This window comes from Grampus griseus (assembly GCF_964374135.1).
Source record: "Grampus griseus genome assembly, chromosome: 1".
NCBI lineage: Eukaryota > Metazoa > Chordata > Mammalia > Artiodactyla > Delphinidae > Grampus > Grampus griseus.
The window spans coordinates 146,047,017-146,065,254 of record NC_139017.1 but is presented as its reverse complement, the minus strand read 5'-3'; the positions used below and the strand labels follow the sequence as shown (position 1 = coordinate 146,065,254).

At 45.9% G+C, this 18,238-nt stretch overlaps 1 protein-coding gene across 1 annotated transcript in view; it reads right to left on the bottom strand.

The window, feature by feature from the left end:
* Window positions 1-11: 11 nt before the first annotated feature.
* TESK2 (testis associated actin remodelling kinase 2) overlaps window positions 12-18,238 on the bottom strand; it is a 130,088-nt gene continuing 111,861 nt past the window's right edge. The window contains exons 5-11 of the mRNA XM_082648505.1: window positions 13,699-13,845; window positions 3,793-3,875; window positions 3,482-3,566; window positions 3,141-3,224; window positions 2,841-2,927; window positions 2,010-2,127; window positions 12-1,690 (exon numbers count right to left, since the gene is read on the bottom strand). Of these exons, the coding sequence (XP_082504631.1) occupies window positions 969-1,690; window positions 2,010-2,127; window positions 2,841-2,927; window positions 3,141-3,224; window positions 3,482-3,566; window positions 3,793-3,875; window positions 13,699-13,845 (1,326 nt within the window). The 3' untranslated portion in view covers window positions 12-968. The remainder of the gene's footprint in view (window positions 1,691-2,009; window positions 2,128-2,840; window positions 2,928-3,140; window positions 3,225-3,481; window positions 3,567-3,792; window positions 3,876-13,698; window positions 13,846-18,238) is intronic.

Here is an 18,238-nt window from a genome sequence, read left to right as displayed (position 1 = left end):
AGTAAGAAGGCTGACCAGCACCTGTAACACAGACTTTATTCATTTTTAAATCTCAAAGTGTCCTGGGAAAGTTTCAAAAAAAAAAAAATCAACAGAAACAAGATATGAAAATATTTGACCAGCTTCATCTTTGGTTATTTCTTATTGCGGCTCTATAAGGACAGACTCTTCCCATAGCTCCGGCTGTAGCAGAAAGGGAAGAAATCAGTCCACGTATAAACCATTTAACCAACTGGGTGTATCACGTGTTGACAAATACATAGAGCAGGCCCTAGGGCCTACAAAACCAGCCCTACTCCCAACACAAAGTTGAAAGTTTTATAGGGCAGAACATTAAGACTCCTTCATAAATATGAAAATAGATTAATCAACTGGAAAAGATCTTTGAATAGGTTAGCTGAGAGCCATGACCACCACTCTGCCTTACCCTCCCCTTGCATAGAAAGTGTAGTGACGTGGTCTGACCGTGCAGTAAGTGCAAACAGCAATTATTCAAGTGTCTTAAACATTCTGGCAAGAAGCACCCCAGTCTTCAGGTCTGAGAAATAGCCATGCCCTTTATGGTCTCCTGGTCAGCTCCAGGTTCCATCCATTTTAGCTTATATGCCCCAGGAAAGGAAAGGAGACAGACCCGGGATAGGAGAAGAACCTGGGGTAATAGCTGCCTGCCAGTGCACACTAGAACTAGGAGTCCTCTGGTCCTGTCTGGGGAAGTCTGGGTGGGGGCCAGAGCTCCTTGCTGGATTTCAGAGGCTTGGTATTAGCTGTTTGCCCTAACTAGGAAGGTGTCTCACTGCTGCCTCACCTCATACATAGCCATTGGGCACTGGGAACCCCAAAGTTGAGCCTGGCTTGGCTTAGCCTGCCTGCTCTGTGGGCCCCAGGGAAGAGTCAAGGCTCTGCAGCAAGGGGGCCCTGTGGCTTCAGCTGAAGGTCCATCCCCAAGGTGAGGTGGGGATTAATGCCCCTTACCCATCCAGCTCTCCCTGGGTTTTCAGGCCTATGCCTGAGACAGAAAAGGGGACTGGAGCCAAGTCTCTTGGCCTTTCTTCTACCTCCATCTCCTCAGGGGCACCTGCAAGGCATGGACTGGCCCCCTGAGACCTGGGCCCAAAACCGTTTTCTTCCTGGGGACTGGAGCAGTCCATGGCTTCATGGGCTGGAGCAGCTGGTAGGGCAGATGCTCGGAATGGTGGGATCTCCCTTACTCTGTACTTGTGACTACTGAGGCGTGGTAGGGGCCCATCAGATAGTGATTCTTCTCGGCCCACAAACGGACAAGCCTCTTCATGCAAGAACTCTGGTGAACTAGGCAAAGAACGCCACCGGCGAACAGGTGGGGCGAGGGGCTCCTGCCAATCAGCCATGGGCATAGTTCCAGGCCCTGGTGCATCCAGGTCAAATACCAAGGAGATGACAGACTTGCTGGGCAGGTCAAAGAACTTGACCTTGCCACCTTTGAGGTCCTGGCGAGCACTGAAAGGGTTGATTTTGGGGGCTCGGGCAGCATCACCTCGTTGTGGCTGGTAGTAGGGATCCAAGACATTCACTGTACGTGGGGGCTTACTGGAGAAGATGTCTGACTGGCTTCGAGACAGCCAGATAGTACGTCTTGGGCGTGGGGACTTGGGAGGGATCTTGTCATCCAGTAAGCTCAGTCGCTTCACCCCAGGTCCTTTCTCCAAGAGTCCTGAAGAATAGTGAGTCAAGTCAGCGTTACTCTCACTAGTCATAAAAAATAGAAGCAGCACTTCATACCACAAAGTGTCACCACTCAGGAAAGCAAAGTAGGTTCTGTTGTCCCCATTGCACCAATGAGAAAACAGACTCAGAAGGGAGGCAATATGCCAGCCCACAGCTCCAGGACTTTTTCAGTCATCCCCTGCTCCTTTGCCTTTCTTCTGGACATGGGATCCTGTAATCACAGCCCTAGAGGGAAATCCCCCTCCCCCCACCATCCTAATATCCTCCCTTGGGGTCAGGTTGGACAGTCTGGTCTAATCTCTTACCTTTGGCTGTGGACTGCAGCTTCCTGTCCCTCTCCAGCTCTTCCTCCTCTAGGCGGCTCAGAATTTCCTCCAAGATCTTCCCAATCTCCACAAAGGATGGGCGCAGTTTGGGGTCCATCTGTAGTCATCCACACCAGCCATTAGCCCTGCCCTCCCATCTTCCATCCCAAGGATGGCATTTGAGTCTGTCTGGCATCTTTTAAGATTCAGATGTGCATCTAAGAGATCTTTTCTGAAGGCCCCAGACCACAAGAGTGAGTCCCAAAATTAAGGTCAGGGAAGATGCTATTGTCTAATACTCTCCCCTATCTCAGCAGCCTTTCTGTATATGTCTTATCCCCTTGTTTGGCAGAGAACCCTCCAAAAGGGTATGTTCACATTGGTTGGTTCTATTCTTTGTTGAGTTCTGCAGCTAACATGTTTCTGGAAGCTACCTGGACAAGGCCCAGCTACCCCCTTAGTCATAACAGGTAGGTCCAACCCCAGAGCTATATAAAATAAAGGCTAACAAGAGCTTTTCTCACGAGTCTTGGACCAGCTGGACGCACAGTCCAACTAAAACCTAACCGGAGCTCCATCAATATCTAAGGCAAGGGGTGGTAGGTCTACACTACAAGCTGAGGACAGGATAATACAAAGCAATTTTCCTTTCCTTGGTCCAAGGCTCTGGACCAGAGTCTGGCAGGCCTAAAGGAAGGAATGTGGGCACTGTCACTCATCAGTGAAAAACAGGTCCCTGTGAGGCTAATTAGCAGCCTCTCCCTAAAGTCCTAACCAGGTGAACAGGGTTCAGCCAGCCCCAACCAAAGCCAGGAGGAAAAAGATACTCACATTACAACAGTTGAAGGTGAGCTGCAGAAAGTCTGGGGGACAGTCTCCCACCATGTGCTGGAAAGCATCATAGTCCAGCCCGAAATTCTGTGGACGGGTATGGTGGGGAAGGACCAGGGGACATTGGTAGCCAGGTCATTAATCCCTCCACCCATCCTGGCCTGCTCAGGAGAGTCTGGGAACTGCCCCAGAGAAGTAACCACAGACTAAGTTCCAGCAACTCCACCCAAGAAAAAAACAATTCCATGGCCTCAAAAGCAGCCCCATCCCAGTGGCACTGATCCCCATCCTGTAGCTCACCTCTGTTCGGGGAAGGTAGTCTGGATCAGCCTGTATGCGGGCGATGATCTCACAGAGGATGATACCATAAGAGAACACGTCCGCCTGGTGGGAAGTGAGATCTCAGTTTCCCTCTCAATGGGGTGAGAGGTGGGGTTTCTGTCCCTCACGTCCACTAGCCCAGGCCTGGGCCCTACTGTCCATATTTCATTCAATTCATTCACTAGGCAGCTGACAGGTACCAGCCCTGTTTCTGGCACGAAGGATGTAGATCCTCACCCCATACATGAAGTGTGACTCAGGACACTTTCTGCTAAGAATGGATTCTACAGAGAACCAGACCTTGGGGTCCCCAGACTCACCTTTTCATTGTAGGGCTCATCTCGGAGAACCTCGGGTGCCATCCAGAAGGGTGAGCCCACCACAGCCAGCTTCTCACTCCCCATGCTGTGGGGTGAGATTACACGGAAAATGAGCTTGCTGCTGGCAGGTGCAATGAGATATCTGACCACTGGGAATTCCTCTCCCCCAAGGATGGGCACACACTAGAATTGACTGAATTTAGGGAGCTGAGGTTGGGCTGTGACCAAGTCCTGGCCGCTGAGAAGGAAGCTGGAGTCTTCCCTTTGCCTCAGTCCCTTCTGTGACCCCAGCACCCATTAAGGCTACCCACCTGACATCAGGGATCTTCTCAGCCAGGCCAAAGTCACCTACCACTGCAGAGTAACCATTCTCATCCCTCTTTATCAGGCAGTTCTAGGGTTCCCAAAAAAGAAGACAATGTGGCTCAGAAGTGGGACCAGCCAGCCATAGACTTTACCACCACCCCTCCCTGCCATAGGGCACCTTGTCCTCTGTTCCTTGGTGAAACCACACTCTTGGGCTGACCCCTGTGGTCAGACTTGGGGGCTCTGATAGCCATGTGAGATGAGTTAGGCCTGGATCTTTGGTGGCTGCCCGAGGATTATATCATGCTCCAAACAAATATTTATCTTACTTTCTATGTGCTAGGCATGGTTCTAAGTGTCAGAGATACCTCAATGAACAGAAACCCTTGTCCTCTTGGAGCTTACAATCTAGTGGAGGAAGACAGGCTATCATCAGGCCCCTGGCCTCCCTTCATCCTTCCCTCAGAACATAGAGACCCAAGCAAGGCCAGGTCTGATCTTGCCAAGTAATGTAAGCACAGGACAAGTGCCCAAGCCTACACCAACTTACACTGCCCACAAGATCACAACCAACCTCTTTTCTGGCGTTAAAATTCCATGACCTCTGGGACTTCCCTGGTGGCGCAGTGGTTAAGAATCTGCCTGCCAATGCAGGGGACACAGGTTCAATCCCTGGTCCGGGAAGATCCCAAATGCCGTGGAGCAACTAAACCTGTGAGCCGCAACTACTGAGCCCACGTGCTGCAACTACTGAAGCCCACGCACCTAGAGCCCGTGCTCCGCAACAAGAGAAGCCACCGCAATGAGAAGCCCGTGCACCGCAACGAAGAGTAGCCCCTGCTCGCCGCAACTAGAGAAAGCCCATGCAGAGCAACCGAGACCCGATGCAGCCAAAGAAAAAAATTCCATGATCTGGCTCTAACCAACCAGCTACCAACCTCCCCATGCCTTGGTGCCCCTATGTACACATCTTCATCCAAACTTGTAACAGACAAGCTTGATTTGGGAAGCCTGAACAGCCCCTTCAAACCTTTGCCTTTGCTTATACTGTTCCCTTCCATTTGGAATGTTCTTCCAATTCTTTTCACTTCAGAAAATTTTGTGTGTTTTAAGACAAGCTTACCTTTCCAGTCCTGACCTCTCCAGCTCTCACCTTCATCTCTCTCTCATCTCAACTCCTTTAACCCCTCTGTGTCATTCCCTCTTACAGCCTATCAGAGGCCATCAGCTCCTCAGGAGCAAGTTCAGGTTTGGGCCTTCCTTCCTCACAGTATTCAATTCATGAGAGAGGCTCAGGACAAGCTCACTGAACAAATGCTGCTGTCTCCCGAGAAAGGATGACCCAAGTGACTTGAAAATAAGCACAAAGCAGCAACAAACTCTCCCCAAATAGCTGCATTCAAAATGGCCCTACACCACTCTGGCTCAGGAGGCAACTCACTCTGCCCACCTTCCTCCAGAGGTAGCAGGGAGCAGGGATCCTTGGCTCCCAGGGACATTTCTGGGGCCAGCAAGGCCCTATATCACCAAACCAGCCTCCCCCCTTCCTTGCCTTGGCCTCCAGTTGCCAAGGCATTGCCAAGTCACCTGCTTACTCCACATCAGGTACAAATTAGTCCCTTACTCTGGCTTTGATGTGATCACACTATTCTCTCTTTCCCTGAGTTGGAAGGGAAATGTGATTTCACGTAATGTGATTTCATTACATCCTCTCCTACCCTCGATTCCTGGCAGACATAAGTGTCTCTGGCTTCTAAGCAGGACTGTCCTTGTGCTTGTCCTGGCTTTGGCCTTCCCATCAGTCCACTGGCTCAGCACTCCGCCACCCTCACCCCAGCTCCCTGACTTTACTGTCTGTGAGAAGACAGGCTCTAGGCCAGCTTGTCTATTAGACAGCCAAAGCCTAGGCTCTTGGGCACTGGCTTATACTGGCTTATGCCACTGTGAGGCAGTGGCACCTCAGATCTGTCACTTGTTTTTCTCCCCTCCTCCTCCTCTTTCACCAGCAACTCAGGTTCCTGTCTCCAAGGCTCAGTCTGAAGTCCGATTTACTATTTGCTTTATAGCCCTCAGAAACAACCCTGTTAAATTCAGCTTAGATTCAGCAAGTAAGGAACAGAACAGGACCACAGTATACTGCCTTTGTCAAAGCTGTTCAGTTTCTGCCCCATCTTCACATTCATGGAGACCTCTTGTTCGCTCATTGTAAACCACCCATCCAGGAGGAAGTGACTTCATAGTAGCTTCTCTGAGCAGCTAAGAAATGACTACGGCAGGGATGATCAGGGCCCTACAACATGGGGCAAGCCTGCCTAGCCCGGTCTGCCTCTGGTCTGGAGTGTGACCACTGCCTCTCTTAAAGCTTCTCCACAGCCAACAGCTGGGCATTAGAGCCAAAGACAGAGATGGGATACTGAAAACCAAAAGAGCAAACTTCAGGAGTCTGTATCTGAGGCGAGAAGGAAAATGGAGAGCAACTCTGACCAAGATTAGTTCCTATAGGGTTTTTCAATAAACTCCTGAGCCTGCCCTTAGTGGGGTCTAGGCTAGTGAAGTTTGGCTGGCAACACTTGCTGTTTTTAGTTCCTTATCTCCCATTCCTTCCTCACTGGCTTCTGCTGGAAGTGTTCTCACTGAGGATCCCCATGAGTTCTGTGGCATTAAGCTCAGTAGACAAAATCAGTCCTTATATTACTTGATCTTGCTGCTGTTGACATTGCTGATTATTTTCTTCAGCATTTTTACATATGATTCAGGAATCATATTAGTACTGGGCATGCAGAGACTAAGCCGTTGTGGTCCTGGAGCTAACAGACTAGCCATTAGAGGCTAGTTACAGGCTATTCTTGTTCCTTTTGATTCTTCTCTCCTGGCTTCTGTGACACTATGGATTTCCTTCTCCACCTTTACACACTCCAATGCAGGCCCTAACCCACGAGGATGATGGTCTCAGGGTTCTATCTTGGGCCTACAGCTTGTGCTCTATTGTGGAGGCTATTCCACATTTCTAATTACCACCTCTGTGCTGATGACTCCCAAACGTATATCCTCGGCACTGACCTTTATCCTCAAGCTTCAGCTTTGCACATCTCATCTATTTCTGGACATCTCCTCCTGGATTATTCACACTGAACTCCATTCATGCAAACCTGAACTCATCTTTTTTCCTCCAAAACTAAAACTCTAGCTATATTTTTATGTCAGCTGGCACTGCCATTTTCCACCCAGTTTGCTAAGCTAGAAACTTGAGATTCAGCCTAGACTTTTTACTCTTACTCCAAGTAATTTTAGCTTCTAAATGTTTTTCAAATTGGTCCCTCCCTCTTCATCCCCACTGCTATTACCCTAGTTCACATCCTCCCCTGAATACTGCAATATTCCAACTGGTCTCTGTGGCTTGGGCCAGGCTTGATCTCCATAATCCACCTTCCTCATTTCTGCCAGTATGATCTCTGTAAAATGCAAATCTGCGTTACTCCCCTACTTAAAAGCTGGCAATGACATACTGTATGATTCCATTATATGAAATGTCCAGAATAAGCAAATCCATAGAAACTGATAAAAGATTAGTGATTGCCAAATGCTAAAGGGAGAGGAGAACAGGGCATGGGGTTTTCCTTTTGGAGTGATGAAAAGTTTTGAAATTAGCTAGTGGTGATTATTGAATATACTGAAATGTATACTTTGCAAGGGTGAATTTTATTTTATGTGAGTAATATCTCAAAAAGCTGTTACTTTAAAAAAGCCACAATGATTCTTCATTTCCTACCTAGAAGATAAAATCCAATTAGATAGTATATGATCAGACTCCTCTCTTTTCAATTCTTATCCCCTACCACTTCAGCTTCACAGTCTGCACATCAGACCGTTTATGCCTCTATGCCTTTGTTTATGCAGTCTTGTCTGGTCTGGAATATAACCCCCCTCCATACATACAATACTTACTAAGCAGAATTCAATTTTCAAGGTTCAGCTCAGGCATCACCTTCTCCAAGAAGTCTTCTCTGTACCCTCAGGTTGGGTTAAATATCCTTTTTCAAAGCACCCTATGCTTCTCCTCTCTCTAACCTTAGCATTTGAGATATTATAATGAAAGTATCTGTTTCTATAGTCCCTTCCTATAGCTATAGACTGTAAGCTATAGACTGTAAGCTTTAGCAAAGCAGGGATGTCTTAAGAGGGAAGTGGCCTAGAGGAAGTGGCCTAGAGAATACTTCCTAGCCCCTTGGGCAAAGGAAAGATTGTCTACTTCTGTCTGTGTGGTACCTTACGAATTATAAAACGTTTTTCATAAACATAATCCAAGTGATTCAAACAGCATTGTCAGATGGGCAGATCTGAGATTTTTACATTTAAGATGAGAAAAGTGTAGCTTACAACTATAAGTGGTAAAGATGCAGGTCTCCTGATTCTAAAGAGATCCCTCCTAATGATTTTGGCCTCTCCAGAGGAACTGGCTAAAAAGCTTTCCACTAGAGACAGCAAGGCCATGGCAGGAACAATGTAGTCTTAAGATAGCAAAAGGGGCCAGGGCCCATGGAGAAGGCAGCACTGTTTGTGCAGGCAATACAATAAGACCCCTTCATCTGGGATGCTAACCCCTACCTCCAACGTTGGTTAATCCAAGGGCACCTAGTGTAATGCTTGCATTTCTCACCCAACTTGGACATGGCCCCAGTACAGACTATTTGACTACAGAGTACAAAATATGAAGCTCAGACCACTGTGGGGTTCTGAAGAAGCCAGACTAATTTTCAGGCTGTGTGGATGCAAAGTCCACTAAATAGAGGATGAAGAATGCTTTATTCAAAAGTATGCCTGGAATAAGCAGCAGACATAAGAAAGGCCCAGTCAGACTTCCGTGAGGTGACAGGTGACCTTTTCAGGTTCAAAGAGGAGCCCAGGCACTGCTGCTGCCTGGCTCCCATTCTTCTTTATCCTACTCCTATTATAATACATCACACCATAGCAGAGAGACTTACATGTTTGCCTCATCAAGGGAAGGGAATGATCCCATTCATCTCTGTATCTCTAACCTAGCACAGACACACAGAAAGAACTTAGCAAAAGTTTGTTATATGAAAGCCTGGATAGATGACTGAAGCTTCTTTCAAAAGCAGGTGAAAAGGCATACACTAATCATACATTCGACTCTCCATAATGGGGACTGAGCTGACAAAAGACTCAAAAGGTGGCCATGAATGCACTTCTGGAAGCCAACACAAATCCTTCAGAACTGGGCCAGAGTAGACACCTAAGAGCAGATCCTGAGGTCTCCTAGAACAGCTGTACATTCAGTATTGGCATTGAATAAAACCACCTGAGCGGAGAAATGCCAAGTCCATTTGTGAGTGTTAGCTCTAAGCTAAAGTTATTTCTATAACAACAAAAAAGGCTTTCCATGTGCCAACAACTCTCTCCACTTATCCCCAACAAATTCACTCCATAAACCCACTTAGAAAGAAAGTACTGATTCTACATCTCAAGAAGGGTTAAAAGTTTCTTTTCATACCACAGGGAGAGATCAGAGACTGAATTGCCCTCCTAAATGTCCCAGAGACGGTGGCAGTCCAAGTCTCAAAAGATTATCTGGTTTGCTGTAATGTGTCCCATCCCTTCCCTTCCCCTCCATCCCACCATGTGATCCCCTCTCTTTTCTATAATTCTTGGGAAAAAATCTACTCACATATCTGTCTCTCCAACTTGACTAAGAGCCCATGGATGGTACAGATTGCATTCTAGTAATTTCTATGTCCTCTAGTAGCACAGTATAAATGGTTCCCAAAGGCTGTTGATGGTTCTCTTTATAAAAAATGACTACTTGGGCTTCCCTGGTGGCGCAGTGGTTGAGAATCTGCCTGCTAATGCAGGGGACACGGGTTCGAGCCCTGGTCTGGGAAGATCCCACATGCCGCGGAGCAACTAGGCCCGTGAGCCACAACTACTAAGCCTGTGCGTCTGGAGCCTGTGGTCCACAACAAGAGAGGCCGCGACAGTGAGAGGCCCGCGCATCGCGATGAAGAGTGGCCCCCGCTTGCCACAACTAGAGAAAGCCCTCGCACAGAAATGAAGACTCAACACAACCAAAAATAAATAAGTAAATAAATAATTTTTTTTAAAAGAATGACTACAGGGTGCCCTAATACACACTCTCTACCTCCCCCCAGCATTCAACTTTGTTTCTAATTCATGCTCTCTTCAGTCTCTGAAAATTGGCATTTTCTGTTCCTAGTTGTGGGGTATAGCCTAAGACCACAGCTAGATAGGCTTTTCACTCTAGTGGAATGGCCAGAGTGGATTCTTTGGAGTTAAAAAAAAAAAACAAAAAACCATTCCCACCCCCCAAAAAACACAGTAACCAAGAAGAGAGGTATAATTCACACTCCTAGGGGAAATCCAAAAAGACTAGTGGTGCTTGCCTGATCCTGGGCAGTAACAGTATTAAGCAGAAAGAAACTGCTCTCCCAGCTGCCCCTAAGAGCCAAGGCTCACGTACAGTTGTACCAGCCACTCCTAGCCTGTGTGTGGCTGTTGCCACTTCTTGATGGAGCTCAAGAACGGAATGTTTTTAAAGCCACACTGCATCCCACTTGCTTCTAAGTAAATCATCAGCATCGCAATAATTACAAAATTAGACAGAACAGCTATATCTGACAGACTCTTCACTCTTGAAAACAGTACTGCAGTAACTACTGATGTGTGAATCCTACAAAGGCAATACTGCTTTCAACAGGCACTCTGACTGGAAACCAGTGATCCTCTTTGCCGCTGCCATAGGCTCAGGATCATTTGGAAAAAGGCATGTGCTTCTCTCTATCCCGGTTTACCTACCTGGAACACGCTCCTACTACTTTAAATCCTTCCTGTTAGCTCTGGCCTGAAAAGCCCAGACTGATCACTCCTATGAGGTCAATAGACTGGGGACACTCAGGACCCAAGAGCACTGAGGTCATTTAAAGAGGTGGGACAAAACTGGGTGTGGGACTCAAAGTCTCAGTTCTCAAGCAGATGTTTTGGCCTCTGTGCCATCAAGCACATTCTCTGAAAGAGGGCCAGGAAGCCCCTACTCTGACAGGCTCTATATGTTAGGTGCTAGGAACAAAAAGGTGAATATGAGCAGCACTTGAGAAACTCATGTGTTGGTGGGGGACACGGACACAATAGAACCATCAAATAATAGGAAGTGTACATGCTAAAATATAAGTAAACCTTTTATTGTCCTTAAAGAAATCAAACTCAGACCCAAGGTTGACAATAAGGAGATAATTTGGAAATTTCAAAGCCCTACTCTGTCCCTTTAGACTTCTCCCTTGGGCTTCTCATTCTTATGGTCACCGTCACCATCACACAGGTCTCCTGGATGGGGCTGCTCTGGTCTAGGTGGGGACACACCACCTTCTCCTTAATCTCTGCAACACTATGAAGATAAAACATTTGCACAAAACTTTACCAAAAGCTCAGAGATGATAAAAAGGGCAATGAAGTTTTTCTTCAACTTGAGATTCCCTAGAGTGTACTTCCCAGCCTGTCTCCAGGTTGCAAAGTCATTTGTTCTCCCCATCCCCTAAAGTTCAGACCCAAGAAAGTACAGCCCAGTGATACCAGGGAGTTCTTCCTCCTAAATTCCTAGTTTCTCATCTCAAGCCAACTGACATGGGAATACCCACTCCCTATTAGGAAAACCAAAGGATAGTGGTCTTACCCTATAGTTCCAAAAAGGTTAGTCATTTTTACAATACATACACTATGACAATCCCAGACAGAATCACACTTGGACACTAGCACAATGGGACAAAGTGTTTTGGGGGCAATGAAGAGAATATGATGAGTTCTTAGGAACTCATTGGTAGTGGAGGACTTTCCTCCAGAAAGCCTAGCTACCTAGCCTAGTGATCTTTCCTTTGACTGAAAACCTACAGTCTATAGCTAAACACTCAATTATAAAATGCTATGAACTATTTTTCAGTTATTTTCCAACAAGACTACCTCTGGTCAGAAATTATCTTTTTCAAATATCCCTTCATTCATGGTACCAGGCACCAGAGACACTCATGTAGGTGTACAGGAAATATCTGTGTGACTGACAGATAACTTGTCATGACCTCCCTCCACCTTAGAAGAAATGATGCTCTCTGAGTAGGAAGCAACAATTTGATTTTTTTTTTATTTTAATTTAATTAATTAATTTTTGGCTGCATTGGCTCTTTGTTGCTGCACGCAGGCTTTCTCTAGTTGCAATAAGCTAGGGCTACTCTTCGTTGCAGTGCGTGGGCTTCTCATTGTGGTGGCTTCTCTTGTTGCAGAGCATGGGCTCTAGGCACGCAGGCTTCAGTAGCTGTGGCACAAGGGCTCAGTAGTTGTGGCTCACGGGCTCTAGAGCGCAGGCTCAGTAGTTGTGGCGCACGGGCTTAGTTGCTCCGTGCCATGTGGGATCTTTCCAGACCAGGGCTCGAACCTGTGTTCCCTGCCTTGGCAGGCGGATTCTTAACCACTGTGCCACCAGGGAAGCCCCAGCAATTTGATTTTAGTTGCATGCCTAAGGTGAGAGTATACTACCAACTTAAGGCAGTATCTAAGTTGATACAACCCCACCTGGAACAAGTGCAGTTTTCTAAGTTTTGAGTTTCTAAAACGTTCTAAGGAAGGAGAAAAGTCTGATGAAAGGAAATGATACCACCTTCCAGGTCCCAGCTGTCCAACTGTCCAGTCCTTGCTTATACCAATGAAGATAAAGGACTCCTCACAACTAGGTCTCAGCTGGTCACCAGATTCCACCTGCCACTCTTATTGCTCCTTTAGTAACAGTGCAGCTGACTACAAATGGCCCTGCCACACCTAGGGGCCCTACAAGCACCTCCCCGAAGCTATTTTCTGTGTAGTACTCACAAACCAATGGCCAGGGTCCCTTGGGGACAGTACTGCTGTTTGGAACACCAGAACCATTCTAATGTGAGGTAGCAGGGACTCACTGCTCTAGGCCTTATTGGGTCTGAGAGCACAGCCTGCTTTCGTTCCCTTTGCAAACTTTTTCTTATAACAGGTTCCCATACCCCTCATCCATGACAGAAGAGCTGTAGGAGTATGTGTATGCATGTGCGTGTGTGTGCATATGTTTGTGTTGAGGGTGCAGAATGAAATAAGAGCTATCCTTGGGCAGGTACAAAACTTTTATAATACCTCCCTAGAAGACTTTAAATCAGCTCTTGGACAGAAGTTATATTAGATGATTTATCGTTCCCATATCAATGATCAAACAGTACTATTTATATAAGCCTTGTCACGTGATGTCCTGTGCTACTTGGCCCTGAGGTGTCTGCCTTGTAGTATGGCCAACTTCCTCTAAAAGCAACTCTTTTCTAACCTGGTCACACAGCAATTTGGACAGCAAGAGAATACTACAGAGACCAGCTGACGCCAAAGAGGAACTGGCAGGATGGCAGAAACTCAATCACACAGAAAGAAAATGGGTCAGTACATTATGGCTTTCAAAACCTACACTCAAGTGACTAAAAATCACAGAACTCCTGCTGGAGGCCATGGGACAGAATACTAAGAGACAGGCTCCCATATTGCCTTGACTGCTGTCACTCCTATAGGGCAAGAACCTCTTAAGTGTCCTCATGCCATCCACTCCTGCAACACACATTCAGGACCTGAAGCCAAGAGTGAAGGTTCTCAAGATGTATGTGTTGCCAGACTCAGCAATGAAAGGTACCTACCCGCTGTGAGCCGAGATTGGCTTTCTAAGGACTAGCTGTACATAGTAATAAGTTGTATCCTCTGTGATTGAATGTTGAATTTATAAGAGATCTCCATCATATTCAAGCACATTAATGACTGGTTTCTTAACACAGTTTTCTTCGTAATGGAAGACAGTGTCTCAAAGAGTAGTGCATGTAAAGCCTTCGTACCTTAGATGTGAGGTCCCGATGGAAAATGCCTTTGAAGTGAAGGTAGCTGAGGCCCACTGCTATGTCATAAGCCAGTTTCACCCTCACAGTCCAGGGCAAATGCAGGTTACTGTCTAGCAACTGTTCCAGGTTTCCAGAGTTGATATACTGCAAAACAGAAGGAAAACCCAGCTACCATTTGTCAGGAATGCTTAGGGTGGTGGTGAAACCACTAAAGAGTAGACACCTAGAAGATAAAGACTGTATTTTTTTTTTTTGAAGGTACTGAGGGCTTATTCTGCATCCAGGCACTATGGTAGGTGCTGCACCTTCCTTTGAGAAGATCACAATCTATTAAGGGATATAGACAGACAATATAATGTAGTAAATGCTAAAAGATGGCTTTGTACAGGTACGACAGCACTGTGCAGCATAGAGGATAAAGTTACTAACTCAGTCTAGGCATGTCAGAGAAAGCTGCACAAAGGAAATAAAGGAGTCCAAAGGATGACTTGGGGGAGCAGGAAAGAAAGTCCACACAGAGGGAGCCACATATGTAAAGTTATAGGTGAAGAGCATGGTGTATTCAGGAAACTAATTTACTCAATATGGCCAGAGTGCATGAGAGGAGAGACGGGTGAGGCTGATATGCTTTGCTAAGGTATATGGACTTTATCCTGTCTATAAGGAACAAAAGAAGCCTTTTAAGCAAAAGAGCAACATGTTCATGTTTGTTTTTTAAAGAAAAGGTTACTTTAGCAATGGTATGATAGATGGATTAGAGTGGAGAATACGGAGAAGGGAAAATAGGTTAGGAGATTATTGCGATAATCCTGGTGAAAGAAGAATGCCTGAGTTAAGGCAATAGTTGAGGCACTGGAATAGAGCAAGATTCAAGATTTAGATGGCAAAGTCAAAAAAAACTTGATGAATGCTGGATGGGGGGATAAGGGCAATGAAAAGCTCCTAGGTTGATCGCAGGCTACTGGTCCCTGGGTGCCATTATTAAATATCCAGAATACAGGGAGAGGAGCAGGTTTTTAGAAGAGGCAATGTTAAAAGATAGTGAGTTCAAGTAGGACATGTTGGGTTTAAGGGCATGTGGAGATGTCCTATAGAGAGTCAGTTTGAAGTTTAGGAGTAAAGTCTGGGCTACAGACTAACATTTAGGAGGCAACGACAATGAGCTGAAGTAGTCACTGAGGCTAAGGAATGTATGGAGCTGCCCAGGGGTTAACATGTAAGGTGGGAAATTACCAGAATCCCAAGCAACTGTAGCATTTAAAGGAGCAGGCAGAGGAGGAAGAAGCAAGCAAGAATGTCACCACAGAAGACAAAGGAGGAAAACATTCCAAAGAGGAAATGACCAATAGTATCAAATGCTATAGATCAAGTAAGATGAGCCTGAAAAGTGTCTACTGAATTTGCAACTGAGAAGTCACTGGCAACCATGGCCAGGGCAGTTACAGTAAAGTGGTTAAGACCAGAGTAAGATCAAAGTGAATTGAGGTGTGAGTAGGAGATAAGGCTAAGGGGAAATGACATGAAGATGTACTCTTTCAAGAAATTTGGGTGTTCGTCATTCCTACATACCCATGAAGAGCTGCTTTGCCCTTTTTTTTAAGAGCAAATAAGCCTATTTATATAGAGATAATAAATAATAATAACAAAAATAGCAGCAGCAGCTGCAGCTAATATTTATTTACTTGTTACTTGCTTTGTGCCAGGCACTACTCTGAGAACTTTCCATTAATTACATCATTTAATCTTCATATAACCCTAAGGTAAGTGTACTATTATCCTCATTTTACAAAAGGCATTTAGACATTAAGCAGCTTCCTCAAGGTTACCCAATTATTAAGCAGCAGAGCCAGGGTTCCAACTCAGGCAGTCTGGCTCCAGAGTTCATGCTCTACCCCTACATTACACTGGAGAGCCATGGTGTCTGGGTACAGAGAGCCTCATGCAGAACAGGAGCTCAAAATTTTTTGCCGATTAAATTCATGAATTTATTCAAACCTTACATGATGTATTATCTCCCTCCTCTTTCCAAGGGAGAAAAAGGGGAAAATTCCTCTAAGCCTAAAATTAAGCTCTTAATACCTTTTTGGAGTGGGGGTGATATTGAATTTATAAAAGACTAGGGAACCTAATGGGAGAGAAGGCAAAAAATCTGAATTTTAGGGACTTCCCTGGTGGCGCAGTGGATAAGACTCCACGCTCCCAAGGCAGGGGGCCCAGGTTCTATCCCTGGTCAAGGAACTATATCCCACGTGCCTGCTGCAACTAAGAGTTTGCATGCCACAGCTAAGGAGTCCGTGAGCTGCAACTAAGGAGCCTGTGAGCCACAACTAAGGAGCCCGCCTGCCACAACTAAGACCCAGTGCAACCAAATAAATAAATATATATGTAGGGCTTCCCTGGTGGCGCAGTGGTTGAGAGTCTGCCTGCTGATGCAGGGGACACGGGTTCGTGCCCCAGTCCGGGAGGATCCCACATGCCGCGGAGTGGCTGGGCCCGTGAGCCATGGCTGCTGAGCCTGTGCGTCCGGAGCCTGTGCTCCGCAGCGGGAGAGGCCACAACGGTGAGAGGCCCGCATACCGCAAAAAAAAAATATATGTGTGTGTGTGTGTGTGTGTGTATATATATACATATATATATATATATACACACACACACACATTTTTAAATCTGAATTTTAGTCCAAGTCTGCCTCAACAGCCATTTTACTTTGGACAAATCAACTAATAAGGCTACCCTTCAGTTTTCCCACATAAAAAGTAGGTATGATAATCCATGATCCATATTACTCACAATGTTATTATAAGAATCGAATACAAATACATGAAAGTGCTAAGAAAAAAATATAAGTTCCATATAATGAGATTTTCTGATGTGGTAACATAGCACCAAAAAGAACCAGTTGGGGGCAGCACGATGCAGCACTTCAGATCCTTGGATGAAGTCGATCAGGTTTGGCAAGGCAGAGAGAATGGCTAAAAATACGCCAAACTTCTCAAAAGGGAAACCTGTTGATCTGCTTCATCTTGCTTGATAATCCAGCTTTGGAAATCTCAAAACGAGGTATAACGACAGCATTAGCATAGTGCCCTCGTCTCTTCACTCTAGTTGAACCTGTTCACAGTTTACGTCTGAGGTGCTCACTTGCTAAAAAGAAACTGAACTTGCAAATTCCAAGCTATATGGGGGCAATGAAGCTGACAGCTAAACATGCAGACAAATTTCTTTGGCTCTGAGAGTGAACAAGATATGAAGAAGTGGTGGTTCACTTGTTTGGCGTGGTGACAGTGTGACATGGAAGGCCTGACTTTGGGAGCCACTCAGGCTTCCTACGGAGGGCCAGGCAGAAAAGACTGGTGAAAAGCCTGTATGTGCATTCTCTGTGGGCCAGGCTAAGCCAGGACTCTTGATTCTGGTTCAGAGAAACACACGTTTATTACTCTTGTCCAGTCATGTCTCTGAAAGCCTGAGAAATCCACAGACCAAGCCACAGGGTGGAGAGCAGAGGAGAGAGGCGAGACAAGGTGAGGAACCACACTGGCTAGTAGGCTCTGACTTTTCCTGGCAAGATAGAAAAAGCACAAACCAGATCCAGAGAGGGAAACCAAATGGAATTTATTGTTACAACCCACTTCTCTTGCCTGCCTTCGGTGAATACTTTGGTGGAGCTGGTAAGCCTCTGGGCCCTCAGAAACCACAACTTCTCAATGTCTCAAGACTTTTGCATGTATGAGGAAAGGAAGTTTGAGATCTGCCAAGAAGGAAGATTTCTAAGTTGCTACACTGTGTGCCCATTAGTCGGAACGTCCACTTCCCTATAAGCAACTCCCTGTGCAGACTCAGCTGGTGTGTTCTCTGAACAAATCCCTCTGTGGGAAGCAGAGGCAAGAACAACTGTTCCAGCACATTCAGCTTTCCGGGTTGGGGATAACAGCTGCTTTGCTTTCATTTTCTTCCAGACCACTCCCTTGGGAGCTCTACAAAACAACCTAAGGCACTGGCAACACATTTAAATACCTACTAGAGAGAGAAGATTTCACAATTTTTATTGTTGTTCTTTTAAAGTTCAGAAAACTATAATATCAGCCAATCAAATGTGTTAAAGGTACTTCAATACCTCTAAGTGACTGTTCCCCAAATTTACCTACACCAAAACCTCTCCTCTTCATGGTCTAATAAAATGTTAGCGTTTCTGCCATTTCATTTGTGTTTGATACTTGATTTCATTAAAGACTCTTTTCTTGGAAGGCACTCAGTCAACAAATGTGTGTTTGGTGACTAAACAATATTACTATGTATGTAAGAAATCATATGCCAACACCCTAGAAAATCATCAAAGGGACGGGTAAGTGGACACTTAATTCTCCACTCAGGAATATCAATTCAGGGAATTCCCTTGCTGTCCAGGGGCACTTTCATTGCCATGGGCCCAGGTTCAATCCCTGGTTGCTGGGGAACTAAGATCCCGCAAGCCTCACGGTGTGGCCAAAAAATAAAAAGCAACATCAATTCAGGTTATTTCTACAAAGATTTATTGAGC